This window comes from Numida meleagris, chromosome 1, assembly GCF_002078875.1.
Source record: "Numida meleagris isolate 19003 breed g44 Domestic line chromosome 1, NumMel1.0, whole genome shotgun sequence".
Classification (NCBI taxonomy): Eukaryota; Metazoa; Chordata; class Aves; order Galliformes; family Numididae; genus Numida; species Numida meleagris.
The window spans coordinates 13,840,667-13,864,334 of record NC_034409.1 but is presented as its reverse complement, the minus strand read 5'-3'; the positions used below and the strand labels follow the sequence as shown (position 1 = coordinate 13,864,334).

The following is a 23,668-nucleotide window of genomic DNA, read 5'->3' as shown; positions in this document are numbered from 1 at the left end:
CCTGGACTTGCTTCTTTTTGTCTTTTCTTTTTTTTTTTTCCTTCTTTCTTTCTTTCTTTTTTTTTTTTTTTTGTTATGCTAGAATTCTTTTTCTTAGTGCATTTCACATAATGCACATAATGCATTCACACAGTGCATTTCAGTGGATAAGACAGAAGCAATGCTGTCCTATGCTGGTTACACCTGTTAAGCTTTGCTGTTCTTGTTTTTACTATATGATTTTCTTTAAAGCTCAATTTCAGCTGCACCGCACTGATCAGTCACCAGCTGGTCTTTACGATGCTCCAGTTACCTGTTAGTTTGGGAGAGGTTTGTTTTTCCTTAAATTATGGCCATCCCGGATCTAACGGCCTCCAGGCTGAAGGAGGACTGCAGGTGCACCACTGGCATGCTGTGTACAGCTGGCCCCTCGGGGTACCTTCAGTCAGCAAGGTTTGCTTTGGGAGAAATCATCTGGGGATCTGAGTCTGAAAGGGTTCTGCCAAGAACTTCCACACAGGTTTCCTAAGTGCTGACAAACCTGAGTGGCCATAGCACTAAGCCAGCACCGCCCCTTTCCTGCCCAGGGGCTGTAGCCTGCTCAGCTTCATGCCAGGTGGTGCTGTGAGAACACTCTGAGGCTGCAGGATGTGTTACGCTTCTGGTTCACGTCACCAAAAAGTGGAATTCTTCAGGAAATTTTGAAGCATAGTGTATTTTGGTTGTTTAAAAAGTAAAGTGCACCTATTTACAAAAACTAAACTCTGCTTCTTGCTAAGAACAATAAGTTTAATTTAGATCATCTAGAAATATGCATAAGAAGTGTTGCTGGATGAACTTGTAGTAATTAATAACTTGTTTAATTTGAAGAATTACAGTATTGATTATTGTATATACAACTGTGCTATGGCTTACTATACTTTTTTTTCTGTAGATAGCCCTGTAAAATGGAAGAATGTTGAAATATCAAGTATCAGTACTATTGCAAAAAATAAGACTGTTTATCATGTGGGCTTTCCACATACCAGCACACAGCATGGACGTGGAAATGCAGGCTTACCTGTGTTGAGGTGGGACGTATCAACACCCATACATGAGGAGGTCATTCAGTATTTGCTTTACATGAGTGAAGGCAAAGGGAATTTTCATGTAATTGCACTGACACTCAGCCTACAAGAGGAAGGGGTGAGCTGCTGATCTATTTTACTGCTTCCCATGTTCAGCAGAGGTAGGGGTGCATCCAGTCCACCTCCAGAGCGAATGTTTGCTGGTGGGGGCCTGGCGGGCTGTGCGGGACCATGCAGGCCCTGAGCCGCCCCGCCGCTCAGCCCCGACTTCTCTGGTGTTCTCTGCAGGGAAGTAATTCTTTCAGAGCAGTTGCTCAGCGTTCTTTTTTTTTTTTTTTTTTAAGATTATTTTGTACTATGTCACTGCAGCAGTGCCTTCCTGTAAATAGGGACCAGATCTCAGGCAACTACAGCAAAAGCAGCTTTGAATAGAATGAAAAGATACCTTATGATTAAATCACTATTTCCTCTAATTGAGCATCAAAACTCTTTGACTTCTGCCATTCAAACAGAGATTCCATTCATGTGTTGAGGAAACTTCTGAAGGCATATGCAGAATTGTAATTTTCCCGGGGTTATTTTTTTTGGAACTTAATGTCATTCGCTTCCAGCAATGTCTGCAGCTGGCTGCCTAATAAAAATATCTTGCATTCCTAGAAACAACACATTGTACCGACGACCAGAATGACCAAACAATTTTAAAATGTAACCCACATGGTTACATTAAAATATGTTTTGTTTTACTTAGTATGAATCTAAACTAAAAGATTAGCTGCAGCCATCTTTAGTAGTGGTTTTATTTATGTGGTTTATCCATTCACAGAAAAGTCCTCCCAGTTCTATAGCAGTTCACTTCTGTCACTTTGGGTGCATTCCATCTTATTTCAAAGGCATCCTCATTTCTGTTGCTTTAGTGATCTGGCTTTCCTTAATGTGTAGAATACTCATATAGGGTTGCAAGAAATAAGCTAACTGATGTTCTTGTGGTACTAATGAATTTTCATGCTTAACAGTGTTACGCTGTGTTTCATACTGATTTTTTTTTTCTTTGCAATGACAGATTCCTGGTTTTAATGTAGTGAAGTTGTGATGTAGTGAGTAGTAGTGAGTTCTGATGTAGAACTTCAGTTTAAGGTAGTGACAATGTGTTGAACCTTGAACTGAACTAAAGGTATGGCTTTTAGTTAGCAAAGAGATCAAATGGAGCAGTGATGTATTTCTAATTCATCTTCTATTTGAAGATGCAAATTAAAAATGTAAAACATTTTGTTGTTTTAAGTTTAGATTCGGGAGAATTTTCAGTGGAAGGGCTAGATTTTTTTGTCATGAAGTAGATGAGTCTCACAAGCAAGGTACTAATAGTATGACATGACAGTGCTGAGTCGCAAGTCTGGCAAGCCGTGCTGAGTTCAGAAGGGCTGTAGCAAATGGCTGTTACTTGGCTTTCCCTAGGCACACTGGGTCGCCCATGAAGCAGGTCTGCTGTACATAGGCAGCTCTGCAGCAATCATTTGTTCCAGGGCGCTGTTCATGAAAATGAAGAAGGCTGTTTCTTATTGATGTATATAGGTAGCGAACATGAACAAAGAGCTTTTCTCCTTTTGTATCCAGTTCTCTACAGACTCTTGATTACGTTTCTGAAAATACTGTATGAAGAGTTACCCATTCTTACCGCATTTATTGCATCCTCTTTAGTGGATGAAGCTGGGACAGAAGAGTGCTGGGTCAGCTGCAGCCAGCAGTGTGGTGCAGAGTATCGGAGATAGACACCAGACTGTTAACGCATGTCATTGTTTTCCAAAATTACATTGTTATAAATGGGGCAGTATTCAGTGGCACTTTGTGGGAATATACTGTTCAGCCTTGATAATTTTTCACAGATTGGAAGAAAAAAAAATACTGGCTAGCAGTTCATCTGTGAGGGGAGCTGCTGTCACTGTAAAATAGGCAGGAACCTGCTTCAAACATCAACAAAATGTGCAGCAGCTTTAAAACTTCATCATCTCCCCAGGATGCTTTCTCCATCGGTGACATCGGCGCAGCTGTGACTGGGCCAGGCTGTGGCTTGTTGAGCACCTGACGGGGATTGAATCGCCCTGTGGCATGCTGTGCAGAGGGACAGCACCCACTCTGCTCATCTCACCTGTCCGTCCCTGCTCGTGTCATCATCTTCCTTACCCACTGTGCTTCTGCAGCTCATCTCACTTTTAGCAAGACTATTCAACTCTGTCAAAAATAGGAGAAAACTATGCACTTGGATTTGGGTGTTTGTGTGGGTTTTTTTGTGGCTTCACGCCTTTCCTCCTTTCGTTTCTTAGTTTTCAGCTGGTTTAGCAAGCAAAGCTGGTGAATACTAGAGGCAGAACAAAGAAAAAGGGAGAGTATGTGGTTCGGGGGAACAACAGCAACAGTTATTAAATCAGCTTGGCCTGTCATATATAAACTACAATTGTAAAAGCATAACTTTTGGAAAGGGCACCTTACCTTGAAGATGAAAGATTTGCTGTTTGAATTAACCTAATAGTGGTATTTTTCTGGGCTATACCTGTTCAGATTTGAGTAGTTGGTATATACAGACTGATATATATATCTAAGAATTAGTGGCAGTGTGGTATTTTCCCCCGAAAGGAGAGACTGTACTGATGTTAGAGGTACTCAGAGGCCAGAGATCAGAACAAAATAAGTAAGGAACTTTGCATGTTTTAAACATTTCTACTATTTTTTTAATCTTAAAATTATAATTTTCTATTACCCATTCTGTGAGCGGAAAAAACATCTGGAAGACTGATAGTGATATGTGCAGCCTAAAAACAACGGAAAAAACTGATGTGTAATTCAAGCAATTAAATACTGGTTTGACAGTTTGAATCAGTCTCTACGCAACTTCAAGTACATTTTTGCAATACTGTCAAAATGTGTGTGTCCACACAACATGAAAATAATGACGTAAATATAAGTTACATTTAAATTGCTAGTTCTAGTGCAATACCAAGAGGCTGGCTGAAACAAAACCTTTATTAGTAGTTCCAGTTAAGTCAGTAAGAGATCCCAATACTACCTGGAATTCTGGAACCTCTAAAAAGAAAAGAAATGTAACTTTGGGGTACTCATGAACATTATATAGCATTGCACAGGTGAAGCAACAAAGATCACTGAATCACAGGATCCCACGTGTTGGAAGGGACCTCAAGAGATCATTGAGCCCAACCCCCCTGCGAAAGCAGGTTCCCTACAATAGGTCACACAGGTAGGCATCCAAACTGGTCTTGAATATCTCCGTAGAAGGAGATTCCACAGCCTCCCTGGCCAGCCTGTTCAAGTGTTCTGTCAGCCTTACCGTGAAGAAGTTCTTCTGCATGTTTGAACGGAACTTCCTGTGCTCCAAGTTTTAGGCCATTGCTCCTTGTCCTGTCGCTAGACACCACCAAGAAGAGTCTGGCCTCATCCATTTGCCTTCCATCTCTCTTTAGATATCTATTAGCATTAACCAGACCCCTCCTCAGTCTTTTCCTCAGGCTGAACATACCCCGGTCTCTCAGCCTTCCATGATGCTCTTGTTTGCTCTAACTTGTATTTGAGACTTTTCCCATCTAACACATTAAAGAAGCAATGTGCATACAAGGACTAAAGTAATAAACCTAGGAAAACGCTACAGTGTACAGCAGCATTGCTGCCATAAGAAATGCTATTTTTGTGTATTTTTACTTGTGCATTCACTCTTTACGTATCATTTAACATGAATCTTTAAAAAAAAAAAATTCAGAAGCTTTCAGAGTCCTAGAGCAGTAGAAAAGGTTGTACAAGAGGAGTGCTGAAGAGTCTGTGTTGTTTCTGAGCTTGCACAGAGGACTGTGGATTTGAGTGTTAGAGGAGGAGCGTTCATTCCTCTTTGGGTTAGCTTCATCTGTTACTCTAGATGCATGCAAGTGCTATTCCACACTGGTGAGGTGCCCAAATGTTGAGATCATCATTTGTAAGTAACTGAGAGCAAGGTCTGGTTTATATGTGATTGTACAGCATTAAGTGTAGCTATGTTTTGGGAAGACAATGTGATCATCTCTTGTTATTTCAGCTTGCTTAAACAATTTAGGTTGGAAGTTTTACAGCAAGAAATCCTTGTTCAGTTCAAAATGGAAAAAAAAAAAAAAAAAGAAAGCTCTTAATTTTGTTGTTACAGTATTTTATTTTTAATAAAAGAAACTTATCTGTAAAGACCCCCCTCTGGACTGTAGCCAAGAAAGAGAAACACGTTAAATAAGAACTTTCTGCAAAGACTATGCTTTTCCTAAGAAAGGAGAGATAGTAGGCTGTCTTTTCTTACGCTGTTAAAGTACTTGAAGCTGTTTTTAAAACAGCACTTGAATTCCTCCAGAATGCCATGGCCTGGCCTATCTGGAGGAGCAGCTCTGAAAATTTGGGACTGCCGAGGCATCAGCCTGGTCTGTAAGATAACGTAAACATAACTGAATGTCTGTCAAGCAGCACCTGTTAGTCAAGAATTTGTACTTTCTCTCAGTACAGTAACAGTTGTTTGATTTGTTTATGAGGGCCTGTGATGCATTGGGAGTATTTTATAGGCTGCAAACATAGCTTTGGTAGAGTGCGTTTCTGAAAAACGGATCAGATGCTTGATCTGTTGGAGTTGTCGAGTCAGGATGCTGGGAATTCATAGAAATCTGTTCCCTGCTAAATATGGGTTAGATAAGATACCCGGTGACAGTTTTTACCAGTAGTCTGCGCAAATGATCAGCTAGAGCTTTAGGAATTTGCCCGAGATGATCTCTGCAGATAAAATCAGTAGAATTTTGGCTTTCCCAAGTGTTCTGACCTACACTGCTCCAAACTCCTCTTCCTTCCACTGGTGCAGAGATATCCATGGCCCTGAAGCATTTGAAACCTGTTTTGGGCTTCAGAGTGAGATTAATATGTAATTACAGAAAAACTTATTGAAACGCCTAATACAGCTGCTGCTCATATATTTGAGCTGGTATTTCAATTCTGTGTCAGGTTTATTTTTTTTGCCTGAAGTCAGCTCTGTTGTTTTTGCCAGTGCTGGATTGCTGAAGCTGTAGCCTTGTTGCTGGGTGGAAAAAAAAAAATGCCTGCATGTTGACCTACCTAGCACTATGAGGAAATAAAATTAATTCTGTCACTATTTTAGGCCCACGGAACTTCAGCAAGAAGCACACATACTCCCAACAGACTGGACTGTTATTTCTGCATTTTAAAGTTTTAGTCCCGTAACACGTTGCAGACTCAGCAGTCTCCGTGTACTAGGTGCTAAGAAAGGTTCTTATTTTTAAAATTGGGGTCCTTCTATTGAAAATTGCATAGGAATATTCTTCTGTTGCGCAGCATCAAAAAAAAAAAGTTGCTCCAAGTGGCGTTGGCATATTGCCCTTTCTGAACAGGGACAAAGCCAGCTCCATCAGTCCAAACCTAGCTACAGAGGTGAGATTTTCTTTTCAAACCAGTCTTAAAAGCACCCATGTCTACACCAAGGCACTGCTAAATGGGCAGTCTCCTTCATGCTTCATTTTTACATAGCAGTACTCTTACCTGAGCCACACTTAGAGTCTCAAAAGTGCAGGCTGCAAAGGAATCACTTTCTGCTGCTCCTTGTTTCTTAGCCGCTCAATTAAGGTTGTGAGATTGCAAGACGAGCACAGAGAGGGATCTTAAGTAAAATTTAAAAAAATCCCTTTTGTTATCTGCAATGAATTGTATTTCTCACTCTTGGCTTGTTTTGTTCTCAACATTCTTAAAGATTCTGGGTTCTGTAGCTAGAATTTCTGTATTAAGATTCTAGAGAAAAAAATTACATTGCAGTGCTTTGCAAATAACTGAGTACACATCTTGTCTGTCATTACCAGAAGCTATCTCTCCTAGTACAGCATTTTATAAAGAAAAATATTTACAGGAAGTTCATCTATAAGGAAGATGTTTGGAGTGTTCATCTCTACTGAAGAAGTTCTCTTACATTTAAGTAAGAGTTGTGATACTGTTGCTAGATTCCCCTTTTTAGATTGAAAACGAAAGCATTGGTTGTCACTTCCTGAAGCGCTGGTTCAGGCAGTCTCTTGATGGATCACTTAAGGCACCTTATTTTAAGATATGGAAAACGGACAACCTCCTGGATGTATCTTGAACAAAAGCTAATACCAGCCTTGCTTTTCAGATAGTGCCTTTTTATTTTCAGGTAGTGAAAGCATCATTTTAAACTTATTTTTGCTAGGCTGTTTGCATGGCTACTACGCATTGAATTAGAATTGGTGGGTTGTTCTGCTTTTACATGGAAGTTAACTCTTCCTTAACATTACCAACTGTTAGAATTTAAACATTCAGAACCATGCCGTGTCTTGCCATTCAGAGACTGGGATGTGAACGTTATCACACGGTCACATGAGGCAGCAAGCACCACTCTCTGTACAGCAGTGCTGCTGCATCCCAAGGGTTGTCAGTGGGTGCTCTGCCAGCTGCCCTGCACGCATCTGCCTGAGCTACACAAGTAGCTATTAGCAGTACCTACATCCTGGCCATAAGTGATGCAGTAAGCAACATGACCTGTAGATTCTTTAAGCTTTTTAATTTCTCTCATCTTTGTATGTGCATATATGCTTGGATTTTTTTTTCCAGACATTTCCAAAATGTTTGTTAAATGTTTTTACTTAATTATTTGTTATTTATTTACATATTAGTATTACTCACCTGTTAACTTCTGTACCCATTGCTAGTTTCTTTCCTGCTTATTGCTCATATTTATTTTATTTTGTCTCGTTAATCCCTGGCTTCTGTAATCTGGTTTCTGTGAGGGATGCATACCCATAGTGAATGCTTCCCATTCAGAAATCCCAGAAGCATTTAGTATTATTTTGCTCAGGTAGGCTCATGCCCCAAGTGCGCTGTTTGTTGTGGGGTTTGGTGTCTTTTTGTGTGTGTTTGTTTTTACTTCAAGCCCTACACTGAAATTAAACAAGAGGGGGGGAAGAAATCCCATCACCACAGGTTATGCACCTTCAAAAAGGTGTTGGCTCCATTTGCACTGTCTGGGCTCTATTTCGGGCCCTGGGGCTCAGGATCTCTCATATCCAGTTCTGTCTTCAGCTCCACTGGAGCTGCACCAGGAGGAGCTGCAGTGCCCCTGCTGAGCGGATCTTTGGGAGCACTGCTTCTGGCTGCTCGCGCTGCCCAGCCTCTGCCTCGTGAACCAGGGCCTCTGGCAGAGGGTTCTGTAAGACGGGCGGGTAAATGGGGGCTGCTCCCTCGCCTGCCCCCCAGGACCCTGCAGAGGTGGGAGGGTGTGCAGCTGAGGAACACAGGGCTCCAGGGCCATCTCTGAGCTGAATGTGTGGGGGGAACAGAGCTCCACATGTGTGCAAACATATACGTGTTAAGTTGTAAGACAGTTGTAAGTGCCTTATGAGGTGAGCTTGCATTTGTCAGTGCATTTCAAGTTGGCCACAGCTGTTGCTTTAAGCTGAGGTCCTGTGCTGGCATGCTGCAAATGGAAGTTCTGGGATGGCTTTCTGGGTGCAGTCCAGCAGCTTCTCTGCCGCAGGTAGCTGGGAGCAGGGCTTGGTGAGACCCGTGGGTCCAGACCAACTCGGGATATTCTGCCATTCTGTGCAATTGCCAGCTGTTCAGAAGAACACGGAAACGCTGGCCCTTCCTGCGCCAGATCCGGGCTGTTTGCCGTTCGGGACCTTGTTGGCTGTCAGTCGGACGACGGAGGCTGAAGAACGCCGCGCAGGCCCTTGGCAGGGAGCATGCGCCGGGCCGCCTGTTTACAGCGCGCTGCCCCGGGCTGCTGCCGCCGGCGGCCGCTCCGGCAGGGGGCGCTCACGGCGCCGGGCGGAGCCGCGCGGGGTGCGGGGCGCGGCCGTTCCGCGGCGTGGGGCTGCGGCTGCTGCGCGCCTCGGGTACCTCCGGGCGGCGGCCGCTCCGTCTCCCGGCGCCTCCCGTGCGGGCTGCGGCGGCGGGCGGGGCAGGGCAGCCGTGCGGCGGCGTGCCCAAATCGGGAAGTGCCACCGCCGGGCTCCCGGCGGGACTTTGGCCCCGGCCTTATCTGCGCCGTGATTCTTTTTCCAACTGTATCAGCGTAGCGCTGTGCAAATAACGATCGCTCGTGCTGCTTGCGGACCTGGAATCTCACATACTCTGCGATGTTCGCTTTTGCTCCGGTGCTCCGCAGTCTGAGCGCTGATGCCGAGTTCCAGCGCAGGCCGTGTCGCTGCCCCTCAGAGGGGTACAGAGAGAGAAAGAAACCTCCGCCAGAGCCGCGTGCAGAGGGGTTACCGGGATTTCGCCCTTTTTCATAGTATGTATTCGTATGCCCTCAGTTTTGCACTGTCACGTTTATTTCACGTCTCTCCGTGTGGCACAACACGGTGCAGACTGTGCTGGTGGCGCTGGCAATAGGCGGTGGCTCAGAAATAACATCACTCGTACCTTTATTTTAATTGAATGATAACGTGACAGTGGTACTGAAGCAGTTTAAACACAGTCTGGGAAATTCCTGAATTAGCAGCTGTCAGCTTCGTAATGGACTCCTTTATGTAAATTCCGTAGAGCTTTTTAAATAAAGAGCAGGGGAATTACTGAGCATTTGCTTTTGGAGCTTTGATATGGTTTGAATTCTGTAAGTTAAGTTAAAAGAAAGTGAATGTTTTCGCAGTACAGAATTATTCTCTAAATATCTCTGGTTTCTCTCAGCTTGGAGTTCTTGGTAGGACGAGGGTTACCTGCAGGCTGTCAGGGCTGTGCACGTGTCTTCGTGTTGGCATTACCGCTCCTGCTCTGCTGTGCTGTAGTGTGGACTGCAGCTCCGTTACTCTCTGTGCATTGATTACAGCCTTCCGCTATGTGTGCTAATACATTTAGAAGGAGAAAGAAGTTTTCTATCTCCATTGCGTTATGTTTAAGTGATTATAACTATCAAGTTTGAGTGACGCTAGAAAACTTCTATGGATTTTTCCAGCGGAAGACAGGATCCTACTGGCTCACCTGAGACCAGCGTCAGCCAATGGAGTTGGTATCTGTCCACATCTGTGGAAGTCTGTGACTGCCAACTGAACTTTTTCTGTAGAGCCTGAAATGTTCTGAGGTCTCTGACTAGTATTGCTCTGTAGGACGATGAAGCTATGTAGGGTCTGGAGTACAGGTCTGATGGGGAGCGGCTGAGGAAACTGGGATGGTCCAGTCTGGAGAAGAGGAGGCTCAGGGGAGACTTTATTGCTCTCTGCAGCTACCTGAAAGGAAGTTGTGGCGAGGTGGGGGTTGGCCTCTGCTTCCAGGTAACAGCGATAGGATGAGAGGGAATGGCCTTAAGTTGTGCCAGAGGGAGTTCAGGCTGGATATTAGGAGACGTTTCTTCTCAGAAAGACTGATGAGCTGTTGGAACCGTGTAACCAGAAAGAGGGGTAAGAACTGATTATAAAATTTGTGACTGGCAGATGGGCATGGAATGGTGAAGCAGAGTGAGGTCCCCAAGGCGGGGTGAGCCCAGGTGGCAGGGGACAGCCCCCCAGATGACAGGACAGCAGGGCCCAGCAGCAGCTCCGGTCTGAGGAGCTCTCACTGAAGGACTCAAGGTTAAGTTATGTGGCTTGCCTGCTTTCCATTCCTACACCTAATGCAGTCCCATATTAATATAATACAAGGTTGAAACCAAAGGTGAACCAGAAGTGTTTTGAAGAAGAGGTAGAGCAGGTGCAGAAGTTGCATGATCACAGTGTGACTGTGGCAGCATGCATGAGGCCCAATGCCAGCCTCCACTCTTCACCCCGGGGCTTTCAGGCCATAACATGTCATTGTCCTTCAACATGTACTACCTTGGAGGTTCTCTGAAAGCCTTTTACATGCTGCTAATTGTGTTCCTGGTTAGAACTGTTATTTTGTGGCAGGGGGAGCAGTAACAGAGCGGAAAATTTATTTAAGCACAGTTTGAGTGTGTGCTTGACAGATAAACAGCTGGTTTACCTGGAAGCTATTGGCTGAAGTTTGCTGTAATGGGATACCACATGAAGGGGAAATACCTTTGGTGCATTTCCTTAAACCTCGCAGCAGTTGAGACTTTTCAGTGCAGTGGTTTAATGCTGTAGGCTTTGCATTTCTGGTCTTTCCTAGTTCAATGGCATTTGGCAGCAGGGAGGAGGGGAGTGTTGGCCTTTACCTTCTTACAGTAAATAGGAGGCGAAAACTTTTAAACCTTCCACTGGTATGAGTCACTGAACATTTAGCAAAGTCTGTTACTCCCAGTTGTTTATCAGTAGTTGAGTCCATTCCTTTCTAGTGCTTGTGATGCTCTCATGATTAGTAAATACTTCCAAAAAACCTTGGTACATAAGACGTGCAAATACCGTACAGCAGGAAGTGTTTTCCATTTTTGATTTCTGAATGTTATACCATCCAAAATACATATATTAGTTCCTAATAATGAGAATAAATTTTGTGTCCTAAGATAAAACAGTAAAGGACAATAAACCTTCTGTAACTTCCACTGCTGTTAGCTTTCATAACAACTAAATCATCCTGAATTCTCTGATGAGTAACAATAGAGTGAATTTTAGTTTTTAACTGTTGTTTTTCTTGAATTATTTCTGTTTCAGAATTTAAACAACATCTCTGTGCTATACATTGTTGTTTTCAGATCTAAATAAATCTTTTCCTCTTAGTATTTAGAGACAAGGTTGATTGCTCAGGCGTGGTTACTTTTGGTTCGTGTGTTAGCCATTGATGGTTAAATCTGCTGTAGTCTCTAGCTACCATTTGGCAGACACAGCAATAATTGCTCTGTGATCAATTTGCCAAATAGAGAGTTTAGTTCTTTCTCTGTAATCAGGCTGGAGTCAGCTGATTATAGCTGAGATTTTTCATGCCAATATTCTGCGTGTTGTCCTTTCCCTGCCTCTTTGGTCAAATTGCTTCCATAGCTGGGGGGGGGGGGGGGAAAGGATTTTTAAACTCTTCCAGTTCCTACAGTTTAAATACCTCTTGTTACCTCTAAGTAGTAGGGTTTCTTTCAGCTGTAGCACCATCACTTTGATGAGGAGGGACAACTTCAGAAAGGATCTAAAGAGCATAATGCTTCTCTGGAGTTTTCTGTCCCCTGACGAGTGGGAGAGGATTCAGCCCTGTAGCATGAGCACAAATTGTCTGGTTCAAAGGAAGCAATTGGCAGGTAGGAAGTCATGTTGCTGGGTTTTTTCCATTTCCTTCCATGGCTACCTTTTTATTTCACTGTTAATTACACTTTTGGTATTGTGGCCAGGAAAACAGCTTCAATCTGCATTGGTACTATCCGTCGCTTTGTTTTTCCTACAGTTAGGAAAGCACTTGTATTTTAAGTTTTCCCTCATTTAGAATATTGGGTTTAAATTACCTGGCTGTAAATCACGATCCTAAGTGATCTCACAGCTCAGTCCCTCTGCACAGAGGCCATCCCAGCTGTGTTAGCATTTGCCGTGCTGGCTGCTGCCTGTTCCTGTGTTGCCACAAGTGTCCTGCGCTCGTCTGCACCGTGCTCCCCAGCTTCCTGGAGCCTAGGCGGAGCACGCAGCCCTGCTGCAGGCTGGCAGGAATGCACGCAGCCAGCTCTGCCTTGATGTTGTGCCTGAGCTAGTAAAAGTTCTTGGGAGTGGGAGCACGGGGCTGATGCTGCAAGGTGGTGGCTTCATCTGGAGTCTCTGCCATTTCTGCCAATGTTCTTGCCTTTGGAAATGCCATATAGACACCCAGAGTACCTCAGTTTAGATCAGTAAGGACTTCAGTCTTATACTGGAAGAAAGTTTTTGTAACATTTCCAGAGCCACGCCAACACAGAAGTGTGGGAATGTCTGCACTGAACTGCATGTAGGCTAATGAGCCCAACTGGAGCTGGTTTGTTTCTGCATCTCTGGTACAGATAATCTGGCCACGGGTAATTGAGTGTTGACTCTATAAATAACTCATCTGTACACACTGCAGCCCTGCCCTTTAAAATGTTTTCTCCTCTTCCTGTTGGCTCTCAAACTTACTCCCCTTGTAATCATTTTTTGACTGACCAGAGGCTGCTTTCCTCTCTTGACGAAGGGTTGTGCTGTTCATTCTTCCCACTTGATGTGGCATTACACCTTGCATGGATGAAGCCAGCTCAACCCCTATAGGAAAGTCATCCCAGAATGTTTTGCCTATGCTCCAACTGACTCTGGAGGTTTAGATAAAAAACAGCTGTTACATATCAAACATATGATACCTTGGAAAGATGTTTATTGTATGCTTGTTCTCTGAGACTTCCTGTTCTGCACCTCATTATTAAATATTTTCAGGAAAAACTGATTCCTTCACGTCGACTTCCTTGCAGGTTGGACTTCTGATGATTTTGGTTTGTTTGCTTACTGTCCATGTTAAAATTAGCAAGAATTATTTTGACTTGAGCTATGCTTTGTTTTAACAATGTGATTTTTTTTTTCCCAATGAGCTTATGTCAGTAGCTACGGTAAAGTAATTATAGTGGCTCATAGGAAAGACATCACTTATCTTCAGCTGGTGAGTTCCTACACATTCATTTTATTCAGAAAGTTCTTGTAAAATACAGTGTGTGTGATTCTGAGAAGATACACAGAAAGTTGAAACCACCTGAACTGAATGACAAGTTCTTGGAGGTATTGCAAGTGGTAGGAGGGAAAGCTGAATTGCACAGCTGTACTGTCACGACTGTCATGTTGTGGAGATGATGCGCCTTGGTAGGTAGCTGGAGTGCACATCATCTGTGTCTTTCTCCTGTGCCATTTCTGCCACATTTCAGAGTCAGCACGAGTAGATGAATGAACTCAGAATGCCTTATACTGAGATCCTTGCTCCGAGTGCTGCATGGCCTGGGAAGATATCTTGGTTCACACAGCGTCTGACATAGTGACCATGCTGCCAAACATTGTAGGCGCCTTGAGTTGTTGATGATTATATAGCACCATGAAAAAACTGAGTAAAGGCCCGTCTGAAATATACCATTTCTGTAAAGTAGAAGTGACATTTAAAATCATAGACGCATAAAATTCTCTTCCATTCAGGGCAGTGATGGGAAGTACATCGTTTATCCAAAGCATGGCATTTGTAACACATGAAGTTAGTTGCAGTGAGGAATGGTTTAGACGTGCGTTCAGAGGTAGAACAAGAAGTACGTTTCGCTTGGATTCTCCTGAGCTGATTTACATCTCTTTATGTGCTCTTAGGGATGAGTTTCTTTAGTTTGCACTGCCACACATTATAAATGATGCGAGTTGAAGTAGAAACCGTATTTTTACATCTTAACTTGCAAATAAGAGTAGAACTAACGAGGTTCTGAGAGAAAAAGAACAGCTACCAAAGTGCCTTTACAGAGACCCCTCTGCAGTTTGGGTATGTCTGTAGTATTGTTTGCTCGCAGTTTTCTTCTGTAGAAGGCTGAGAGTTTGGGTGTTTGTGTTTGTAAGTGCAATTGTATGTAGTGAGAGAAACATGAATAAGTGACCTCTTCAGAAATTCTTTTGGACTTCCCTTTGGAGGCTGTGAATACGGGGTTATAAACCGTGGATATCCCTGCAGTGTTCTAAAGAATAGGTTTTGTTATTTGTGGCACATTATCTGCCTGAAAGTGGAGGGAGCTGATTTACCTAAAACACTGGGAATGAGACAAAAAACTCTGCACTGACACTTACCAAACCTGCTATGAAGGCAACGTAATACAGAATGAAACTTAAATACAAGCTCATTAAAATCTCAAAACAAACCTGTAGTCCCCAGTTGGGCTGATCTGTTTGGTTAACTTGATTTTCAAAAGCTGTCAGAATATCCGAAGGGGTTTCGTTTGAGGCTGGGGAATATCCATGAGGAGTGACAAACACAGAAAAACAAGTGAAATTACTGTGTAAAAATGTAAACTTGAGTTTCCCGAAAAATAAATGTAATAGCAGCAAGGCTCATCCAATTACACTGATTTTTCCCTCAGAATTTTTAACTCCCTACCGATCTGGCATTAAAGATGCACAGTTTCGGTGATTCTTTGAAAATCAGCAACTGTGAAGAGACACCTTCGTTAACGTGCCCCTAGAGAATGGCGTTTTGTGTGGCAGCAGCACTCTTGCTCTGACAGTTGTCGCCCATGTACCTCTAGACCGGGTAGAGCTCAGACTGTCTCCTGGGGGCTGGGGGGAACACAAAGGGTGCTGGATATGGGATAAGATAGCAGCGGTGCTGCACAGCAGGGCAGCTCGGGGCGATCAAGGTGCAGCACACGTAGGGAGCAAAGCCATGGATTTTTAGAAAACTGTTTTTCACTGTTTTTCTGTTTATGGAACAGCTTGTTGTTAATACAGAGGAAAAAAAATATGTTGTATCATGAAAATGCTGGTTTGGGATTCCAAAAGCCAGAAGATTTAAGTAGTAAATTACACCCAAGCATTGCAAGGTTATTATTCTCAGCTAATTTCAGTAGTCCTACCACTTCTGTATATGATTATTCTAAGGAAGAATGAAATAAGTAACCTGGTTATTGAGTAAACTCTGGCATGAAACTGTGCATATAAACTGATCATGAACATAAGTCTCCTAAGGGTGGTAGGTTGTTTCCTCTGAGTTACATAGTACAGCATTGTTGTTAGGTTTTTTTTTGCCAGAGTCCTGAAATACACATGCTGCTTAAACATGGCCCATCTTGCTGTAATATTTGCTTTACCTTCTATCTGTACAGCAGTCATTTTTAACTGCTGGAAATCTGACTCCGACTGTTAGTAATATCCGTAATGTGGTTAGTACCGTTAGCTCAGTTACCTGAAAACCCTTTGTGACTGCATTCAGCTTTGTAGGAGGAGCTGAGTACCATTCATCCCATTAGTTTTGATCTGAGTATGGAGAAAATATGACATCTAGTGCTGAGCTCACTGTGGAGTCCTGCCAGCCACCTCAGTTGTCCATCCTCACTCCTCTGTGGCTTAGATTCTCTTAGCTGTGAAAAGAAATGTCCTATCTCTGTTTAGATAAAGTAAAACATTGAAGAAGTACCTGTTTTCTCTAATAGTCCTGTCACAGATAAGGGGAAACATCTGATGAGTTCCTAAAATTTTAATATATATAAATTACTTTCTTTTGTAAATATTGTTGAAGTTGGAGATTGAGATGCAGTGGTGTATTTTACCTGAGAAATACAAGTAAATAAATAAAAACATGTATTTCCAGATGACCCTAGATGGGAAGGATCTGCCCCAGGCCCAGTGAAAGAGCTCTGTTACTCAGTAAGAACCGTGAGGGCTGGTCGTAGCAAATTTCCCATCATTTCCAACAGTGTGTCTGGAGCCAAATTATTGAAGTCCTGTGCCTGAGGAATTGAATAGATGAGTTGCTTTTAAATTTGTGCATCTAATAAACTAGACCGCTGCTCCTCACATTTTATTTCAGCGCTAAACGTAATGTTTTGTTACATCCAACAAATACCCTAATTAAAAATTTCTCTTCACGTACAGCCACAAAATCACCCGTAAAATTCTTGCTTGTCTGCGGTACTACCATTGCTTGAAGGAAGTACCGTAGCTTGGCTGCCAGAGAACTTAGGAGGTCAGTGCAGGTGATGGAACGCCCATGCAAAAGGCAGGTGAGGGCTGTCCTTGTGGGATGAGTGTGGGGTGTAGGATGACATTAACCCCGCACCCTCCGTGCAGTTCAGAATGTCTCACAGGTTTTATGGTGGGCTACCAGAGCGTTGCTTCCAGCGCAGCTGGAAATCTCCATGCCAGAGCTCTCCTCACTCTTCTTTAGGAGAGCATCACTCAAAAAGCCAAAAAATTTTACATATGATTCATTTGCTTTGCTCTGTCTTTTTTTGCCCAGGGATTTCTGGTCTTGCTGAGCTGAGAAAAGCTGTGAGTTACGGTAGCCAACCAGGTGGTTTTCCTGCAGTAGCAAGGAACGAATTACACATATAGAATTGTGTCTTTATAACAAGTGATGAATTCCTACCTAAATCTCCAACTCCTTTTTTTAGCAGGTTAATACCCTGCGTTGCTAGTATCCCCTTTTATAGCTAAAGAAGTGGGCCTTGTCACCGGAGTTACATCTAGGTCTTCTTCCGCCGCGATGTGAGGCGTGATGTTGGCAGCAGGGCAGGGTTTTCGCCGTGCTGTCATTCTCCCGTCTCTGCTACTCCAGGGGTGCCTCAGGGCTGCGGGTCTCGGAGCGCTTGGAGAAGGAGCAAGCAAGCAGCCAGCAGCTCTGCTTTGCATTTGGCGCGGTCACTCCGCTATTGGAAGCGGTTTTGTGCTGTGGTGGAGCTCTGTTTGACCCTTCCTTTTTTTTTTTACACTTCCTATTGAATAGAAATAAGTGTTCTGGGAAACGCTGAGTGTTTTTTATGGAATCTGGCCATTTTTAAGAGATTTGGCCACTTAAGAGTAATTTAGTGGTATTCCAGAGATTATTCCTTCTGTCTTGCATGTAATTACCCTGGCTCTTATCAAGTTATCCCACAAATAAAAGGTGTTTCAGGAAGGCAGCGGGCTTGTCCCGCTGTGTTAGACTCAAACACCCTCACTGTTTCCCGAGTCAAGAGAGGAAAAAACGAAGCCAAACAAAACCAGAGTGTAAGTAGGCACCCGTGGTTTTGTTGCTTTCCATTTTGCACTTCGGATCGTTTGTGCGCTTAACTTTGAATTGTATCAACAGTCAAAAAAAAGGAAAAACCCCCCCAAAAAACCCATCCCACAGCCGCCTTCAGTGCGTGTTGTTCTTGGCGCGGGCCCCGCGCTGGTGTCCGACTGGTAGGACCTGAAACTCGGCGCTCAGCAAGTGCCTGTAGGCAAAACAGGCGGCGCGCGCGGGCCGCGGTGTTACAGGGCAGGTCATCCTCTGCCGGCAGCGCGTGTGGAATGCCGCGCTCCTCTGACGGCATCTGCGGCAGCGTGAATCATTGCGCCTTCCCAAAGTGCGTGTTTACAGTCGTCGTAGAATCAGATTAAGTTGGCAGCCCGCTCCTCGCTGTAAGTGGCTCGGTTTACATTTCTTCTCCTCGCAGGATGTTTTGCATAAGTTTGCCGACCCTTCGCGCTTGTAGGCTTTGAGAAACGGAGAGTCGTTTCGGTGGGTTTGTGTCAGAGCGCTGAGCTCGTGTTTGTTGTAAATAAACATGGGCAGAAGGGCGGTTATTTTAGCACTTGATAATTTCCCGCTTATGTCATTTGACCTGGATTGAAGCTGCGCTTGCTGAGCTGCGCTCTGCGCAGTGTGTCGGCTCCGGGGTTGAGCTGGCGGTGTGTTTCCTTTGTCAGTTTACAAGAAGTATCAAAATGAAACTGGCTGTGCCGTTTCCTTCGCAGCGCGCTGCAGGGAGGAGGAGCGCCTCGCGGGCACGGTTTCCTCACTGGTTCAGCTGTGCTCCGGGTAATATTCTGCCCAGAAAGCTGGTAAAGTTGCCCTTCACTCTCACGACATTATGCTGCAGTTGGTTAGCACCAAGCCTGCGTTTATTTTTAGCGAGCCGCACGTCCTGCCTTTTGTTAGGTTTTTTTTTTTTTAGTCGGCGGTTGCAAAATGAAAGTGCTTACAAGGTGTTTATGAACTCTTGTTACGAAGCAGCTGCCAGTTGCTGCGGGATGACACATTTCTGCGAGCGGGCGGCTCGCTCGGCGTGCTGCGTGCTGGCTCTCGCTTCTCGGGCATGTGCCGTGTTCTTCCTGGTTTGGTTTGATTAGAATTAATGCTGAGTGCATTTTTAAACTTTGAACTGGGATAAGTACCAGGTGGAAGGTTTCCCTTTACTGTTTGCTGAAATTGTAAGTATACGTTGCTCAATTCTGCACGGTGTAACAAAACACCTCGGGATATACTGTAAATAGAAAACCTGTAATCGGTACATAGGTGTTGGATGGCGTTACCATAAGTAACGGGCTCATAACACCGGGCTCTGTTGCTGAAACAGAGTCACTTGTGGACGAGATACTAAATTGCATTAACGTCTGCTTAAATACTGTGAGCGGGGAACGATAAGCGATATTCATATCGTGTACTGGCGGTCTGATTAGTTTATGCTATTTTAAATTAAAGGGCTATAAATGTGAGTGCTGTGGTGATCATAAGTTTGAAAGGAATGGCGTTGCACCGTTTCTGTTTATTAACAGCAAATAGCATTCTTACGTGTCTGGATTCTAGCAGTTCTGTTTTGCTTGTGTTTTCCAAACGTGGGCCTGAGCCGTAGTCCCTCATGTCGCTCACCGAGTTCCTCGTGGCCTAGCTTTGCTCCAGGCCTCCTGCGCGTGGGAAGCAGGGCCGTGCTCAGCAAGAGCTGTGTTTCACAATGACTGTTGCTGACAGAGTTCTGGCGCGTCTCTTCCGACAACGTTAGAGGGATTTTTTGTTAGAACTACCTGCACGCAGTACTGAAAGACCAAAGGCACATCTTCCTCTGCGCCCGAGCTGTCCCGTGACTCCTTCCTGTGCAGCCTTCTAAGTCTTGCCAGCGGAGGGGACGCTAACTGTGAGCTAAAGCTGTTCCCTTGATTGGGTGAATTTTAAGTAGAGCAGGCTGGGTAAGAAGGGATGCACTGCAAATAGTGTTGGTGTGTAGTCCAAGAAAGAGAGGTCTGTGGTTTCAGTGTTGTGTAAAGATCTTTTCTGTGTTCATAACGACTGCAGTCCAGCTATCGGCACGTGTTTGGCATAATGTACTGGCAGTGCGTTTAGTGCTGAGGTGTTGCATTTAGCGCTTGCCATGAGCTAAGCGGGCATTTGATCTGATGTGAGAGCCAAGGCAAAAACTAGAGAAGATTCTTTCTACTTCAGAATGTGTTTTTGTCTCTTTTCCCACATGCTGTTTGCAGATCTGGAGATCATGTTGCCTTTCTGTTGCTTTGCTTTTTCGCGTGTGATTAGAAGGAGATGTGGCGTTTCCTGCAAAACAGCTGCTAGTATTCCCTGGTGGCCAGTCACAGAAGATCCAGTGGAGTTAAAGATTCAGAGCCAGACCTAGAGGACTCAGGCAGCTGCAGCCGAGGTTTGGGGACAGGTAGGGGGCTGCGTCGTGTGGGACACAGGAGGGAGGAGGAGAAAGGGAGTATGAGGGAGAGAAGCCCTGGAGACTGAGGGACTGTTAAGTCTCCAACAACATAAGGACTTCACATCTAGCAACAACAATTCAGATTTGGCTGAGAAAGTTGGACGGTATCCATGTTTCCATAGGACATGGAGAATCTCCTGGAAAAGTTTAAGATCGTATGCAATGCTACCGATGCTTGAAATGCGCATTAGGACAATATGTAGCATTGAGCTTCTCAACTCCGAAACAGGAAGAAACAACAAACATTGATCTGAAATTGATTCTTTGGGAAGTGCAGTTAACTCAGTGCAAGCGTGCTGAACTTCTGAGATTCGTGTCGTTAATACATTAACTGTTTGACAGCAGCAGTCACATGCTGCTCGTCAGTTGCCGCAGGGGCTGCGCTGAGACAGCTGAGAGGTTGCAGGAGGATTAGTGCGGGGCAGAGGACTGTAACTTTGATCGTGCTCTCTGTTCCTGGATTTGACAGCAACTGCTATTTGGGGAAGAAAAACAGAAAATGCTTTGTTATTTTTGTGGAGTGAGAGCATCTATTCGGATGTATTCAGAAAGTTATCTTGTGTTTTAAATGGGCGCACATTCACAGCATTGCATGCTTCTGAAGCAGCGGGAATGGCGGTGAAGTTTAGACTGTTGCTTTATGAGTGGTAACTGGATTTCCACTTGTCTTGCACTTCTTTTTTTGTGGGGCAGAAACTTTCAGTCTACTTTTGGTTCGTGTCTCTCTGGTGACGGTGCCATTCACTCATGCAAGCAGGGACAGCTATGGCCACAGCCACGTGTGCATGAGCTCAGCTGCCCCGCTGTGTGTCATTTGTCTGCGCATCAACTGCAAAGGAGTGTCCAGGTTGTTATGTGGCTGACCAGTTACATGCCGGATGTGCCAGTACAGGAATATCTCGTTTTGTAAAGGCTGTCTGATCTGTAAATGTCTTACATTCATGTTTATTACGTAGGGCGGGTGACAGCAGATCAATAACACAACAAGTAAAATGTTAATAGGCAAATTAGTAGAAATTTGTAGAGGCGGTGTGACCAGGAAATTGAGTTTGATAGGGAAGCACAGCCAACCCACGCACACAGAAAGAAAAAGAGAAACAAGAGCCAAACACAATAGCGTGCCGAGGGATATAGCAAAATTTAGTTACAGTGTATGCCCCCCACCCCCGACGTGGCTTTGTTGGTGAGGTTTCGCACCTTGGCGGTCTGGCCTCCCACTGCAGGGCCTGCCCCACTCTCTGTGCCCGTCCGGGAGCGGTTCTCCCTGCAGCCCTCCTCTGCGGCCCTGCGAAGTTGCGGTTGTCTGCTGTCTGCTCCTGCTCATGCTGCAGTGATGTTACCTCACGTGAGCAGATACGTCGATTTTCCTTTCCGCAGCAGTGCCTGATGCCATCGATGACCATGCAGAGCCGACTGTTCACATTCTTCCTTCTGTATGAGTTCAGAGTGGTCACAATTTCCATTTTGCACTTAGGAGGTTTCAAGAGAAGCTGAGTAACGCTGGTAGTGCTCAGATAAGTGTCAGAAGCTTGCAGGACTTTCAGTAGCTGTGTATTGGGTAGTTTGGAGATGAAAGGAAACGCCAAATGCAGCAGTCAGTTCTGATTGCAAAACTGACCACCGATCTGACACACAGAGATAAAACAAATAATCTTGTGATCTTTTCCTTCCTTATCTTCTAGGTAAACATTTATTTTAAAGAGGAGGATGCACGTTATTGTAATGCCGTGTTAGTGCTGTGGCTCTCCTATCATTTTGTATGTTACATTGAAAAAACAAAAGCCACGAAGTTAACGCACTGTTTTGCTCTCAGGAATTAATGAATTGAAAAAGTTGTCTTGGGAAAAACTCCGAGTGTTTAGCTTGACCAAAAATCCAGTGAAAGGTGACTCTTAAAAATTACCCTGCTATGGCATGTGATACTTAGATGACTTAAAAATATAATTTTAGATGGCCGGTATCTTGAATGCCTGTGTTTCTGGAATATTAATTTTAATAACACAGTAGTGTATTTAATTTCCAAATATATCGTTCGGGACAGTATCAAACATATGGTTTACCAGAGGACAGTCAGTGTGGAGAACACCAGGAGCTATGGTGAAGATCTGAGTGGTTAATCCTGAATTTACATGATTTGTATATGAGAAGCATGTTTGTTCCAGGTTTCACTTCATACGTGGCTTGGTTTTGTTAGTTAAGCAGCAGTTTCATCAGCCCTCAAGTCATTAATGGTAAAATCACACATTTTTATTGAGCTAGTTTAAATTGATTGAATAGTTGCTGGGAAGGTTGGTAATTCTTAAAACAATAGCTATTATTTAACTAAACAAACATTCTATGAATAAAACTCAGCATTTCAGAGACAGATGCATAGCTTCCGTGGGTGTTACACAAATGAGTCCTGAAATGAGTGTGTATTAATTGCATCCTGCAAAGGACTTCTGGAGGTAGAGTCTGTGTGCTGAGGTCTGTGGCAGGGTGAAAACCAGTATTTGGGGGTGAGGGGAGCTGCTTTTTCTGTTGAAAATGAGTAAGACTGTTTGATTCTTCTTATTACAGGAGAATCTTGAGGGAATTTCTGCAATTGTAGTTGAAGCTTCGATATGGAGATATGGAAGTGCCTAGTCTTTAATGGGAAATGCCTTTATTTAGTCACTGAAGATGTGAAAAGAACAGTCGAATATATTCTTCATATGTATTTTAAGTATTTCTCTTTGTTCTTGAGGTACTCGCCTATTGCAAATTAATCATGGATGAATCCCTCTTCTCCCAGCAAGTTTTTACCTGCGGAGATGCCAGACAAATTGTCATGTTTTGATTCTCCGTGGGAAAATTTTTCTTAGCTATCCTTGAAATATCAAACCAGGGAGCGTGTGGTTTGTGATGTGGATGTAACTGTTTTCCTTGTTGCAGCAGGTTGCCATTGCTGCCTTACACTGCTCCTGGCTGACATGGCAATGCTGGGCAGGCCCAGAGAACAGTACCCAGCCAGACTCTGCTTTCAGTGTGGGAGGCTTTAGACCAGGACACTTTGCTGTGTGATGGCAAATTTCTTGGTCTGTTACTGCGCTGTTTCATGGAATTGTAGGATCATTAAGGTTGGAATGGTCAGGGTCATGTAGTCCAACCAGGGATAATAATCATGTAGTCCAACCAGTCAATACCAGGGTCATGTAGTCCAACCACCAACCCATGCCCGTGACCATTCTAGACCATGTCACTCCCTGTGACATCCACCCTTTTCAACTAGAATAGAGAGGAAAAATTTCTCTGAACTTTATTTTCTTCTAGCCTATGAAATGCTCTAAAGTTTATTATTTTTCCATTACAGAACGAAGACACGGTTCAATGTGCAAACCTTCCCCTTCTCCAGCTTCTCCAGCTTGCAATTCCAGGACATCCCTAGTACAGATGAAACCGAAATCCTGTATCAGCGGCCATAACCCTGTCAGCAGCAACTCAAAGCCATTCAAAACGCCCAAAGACAATCTACTTACCTCCAGTAGCAAACAGCACACAGTCTTTCCTTCAAAAGTATCGAGGGATAAACCATGGTAAGTACCAGAAG

General features: G+C 44.0%; 1 protein-coding gene across 5 annotated transcripts in view; it reads left to right on the top strand.

Moving 5' to 3' along the window:
* The window catches only part of ATXN7L1 (ataxin 7 like 1), a 109,524-nt gene that overhangs the window by 56,775 nt on the left and 29,081 nt on the right, over window positions 1-23,668 (top strand). For 2 of the 5 annotated variants that reach the window (XM_021384571.1, XM_021384572.1), the window contains one exon: window positions 23,432-23,654. In XM_021384571.1, coding sequence (XP_021240246.1) covers window positions 23,432-23,654 — 223 coding nt within the window. Of the gene's footprint in view, window positions 1-17,879; window positions 18,029-18,797; window positions 18,821-20,026; window positions 20,050-23,431; window positions 23,655-23,668 lie in introns of those variants that run through there. The other 3 variants (XM_021384573.1, XM_021384575.1, XM_021384574.1) reach the window with 3 other exon arrangements.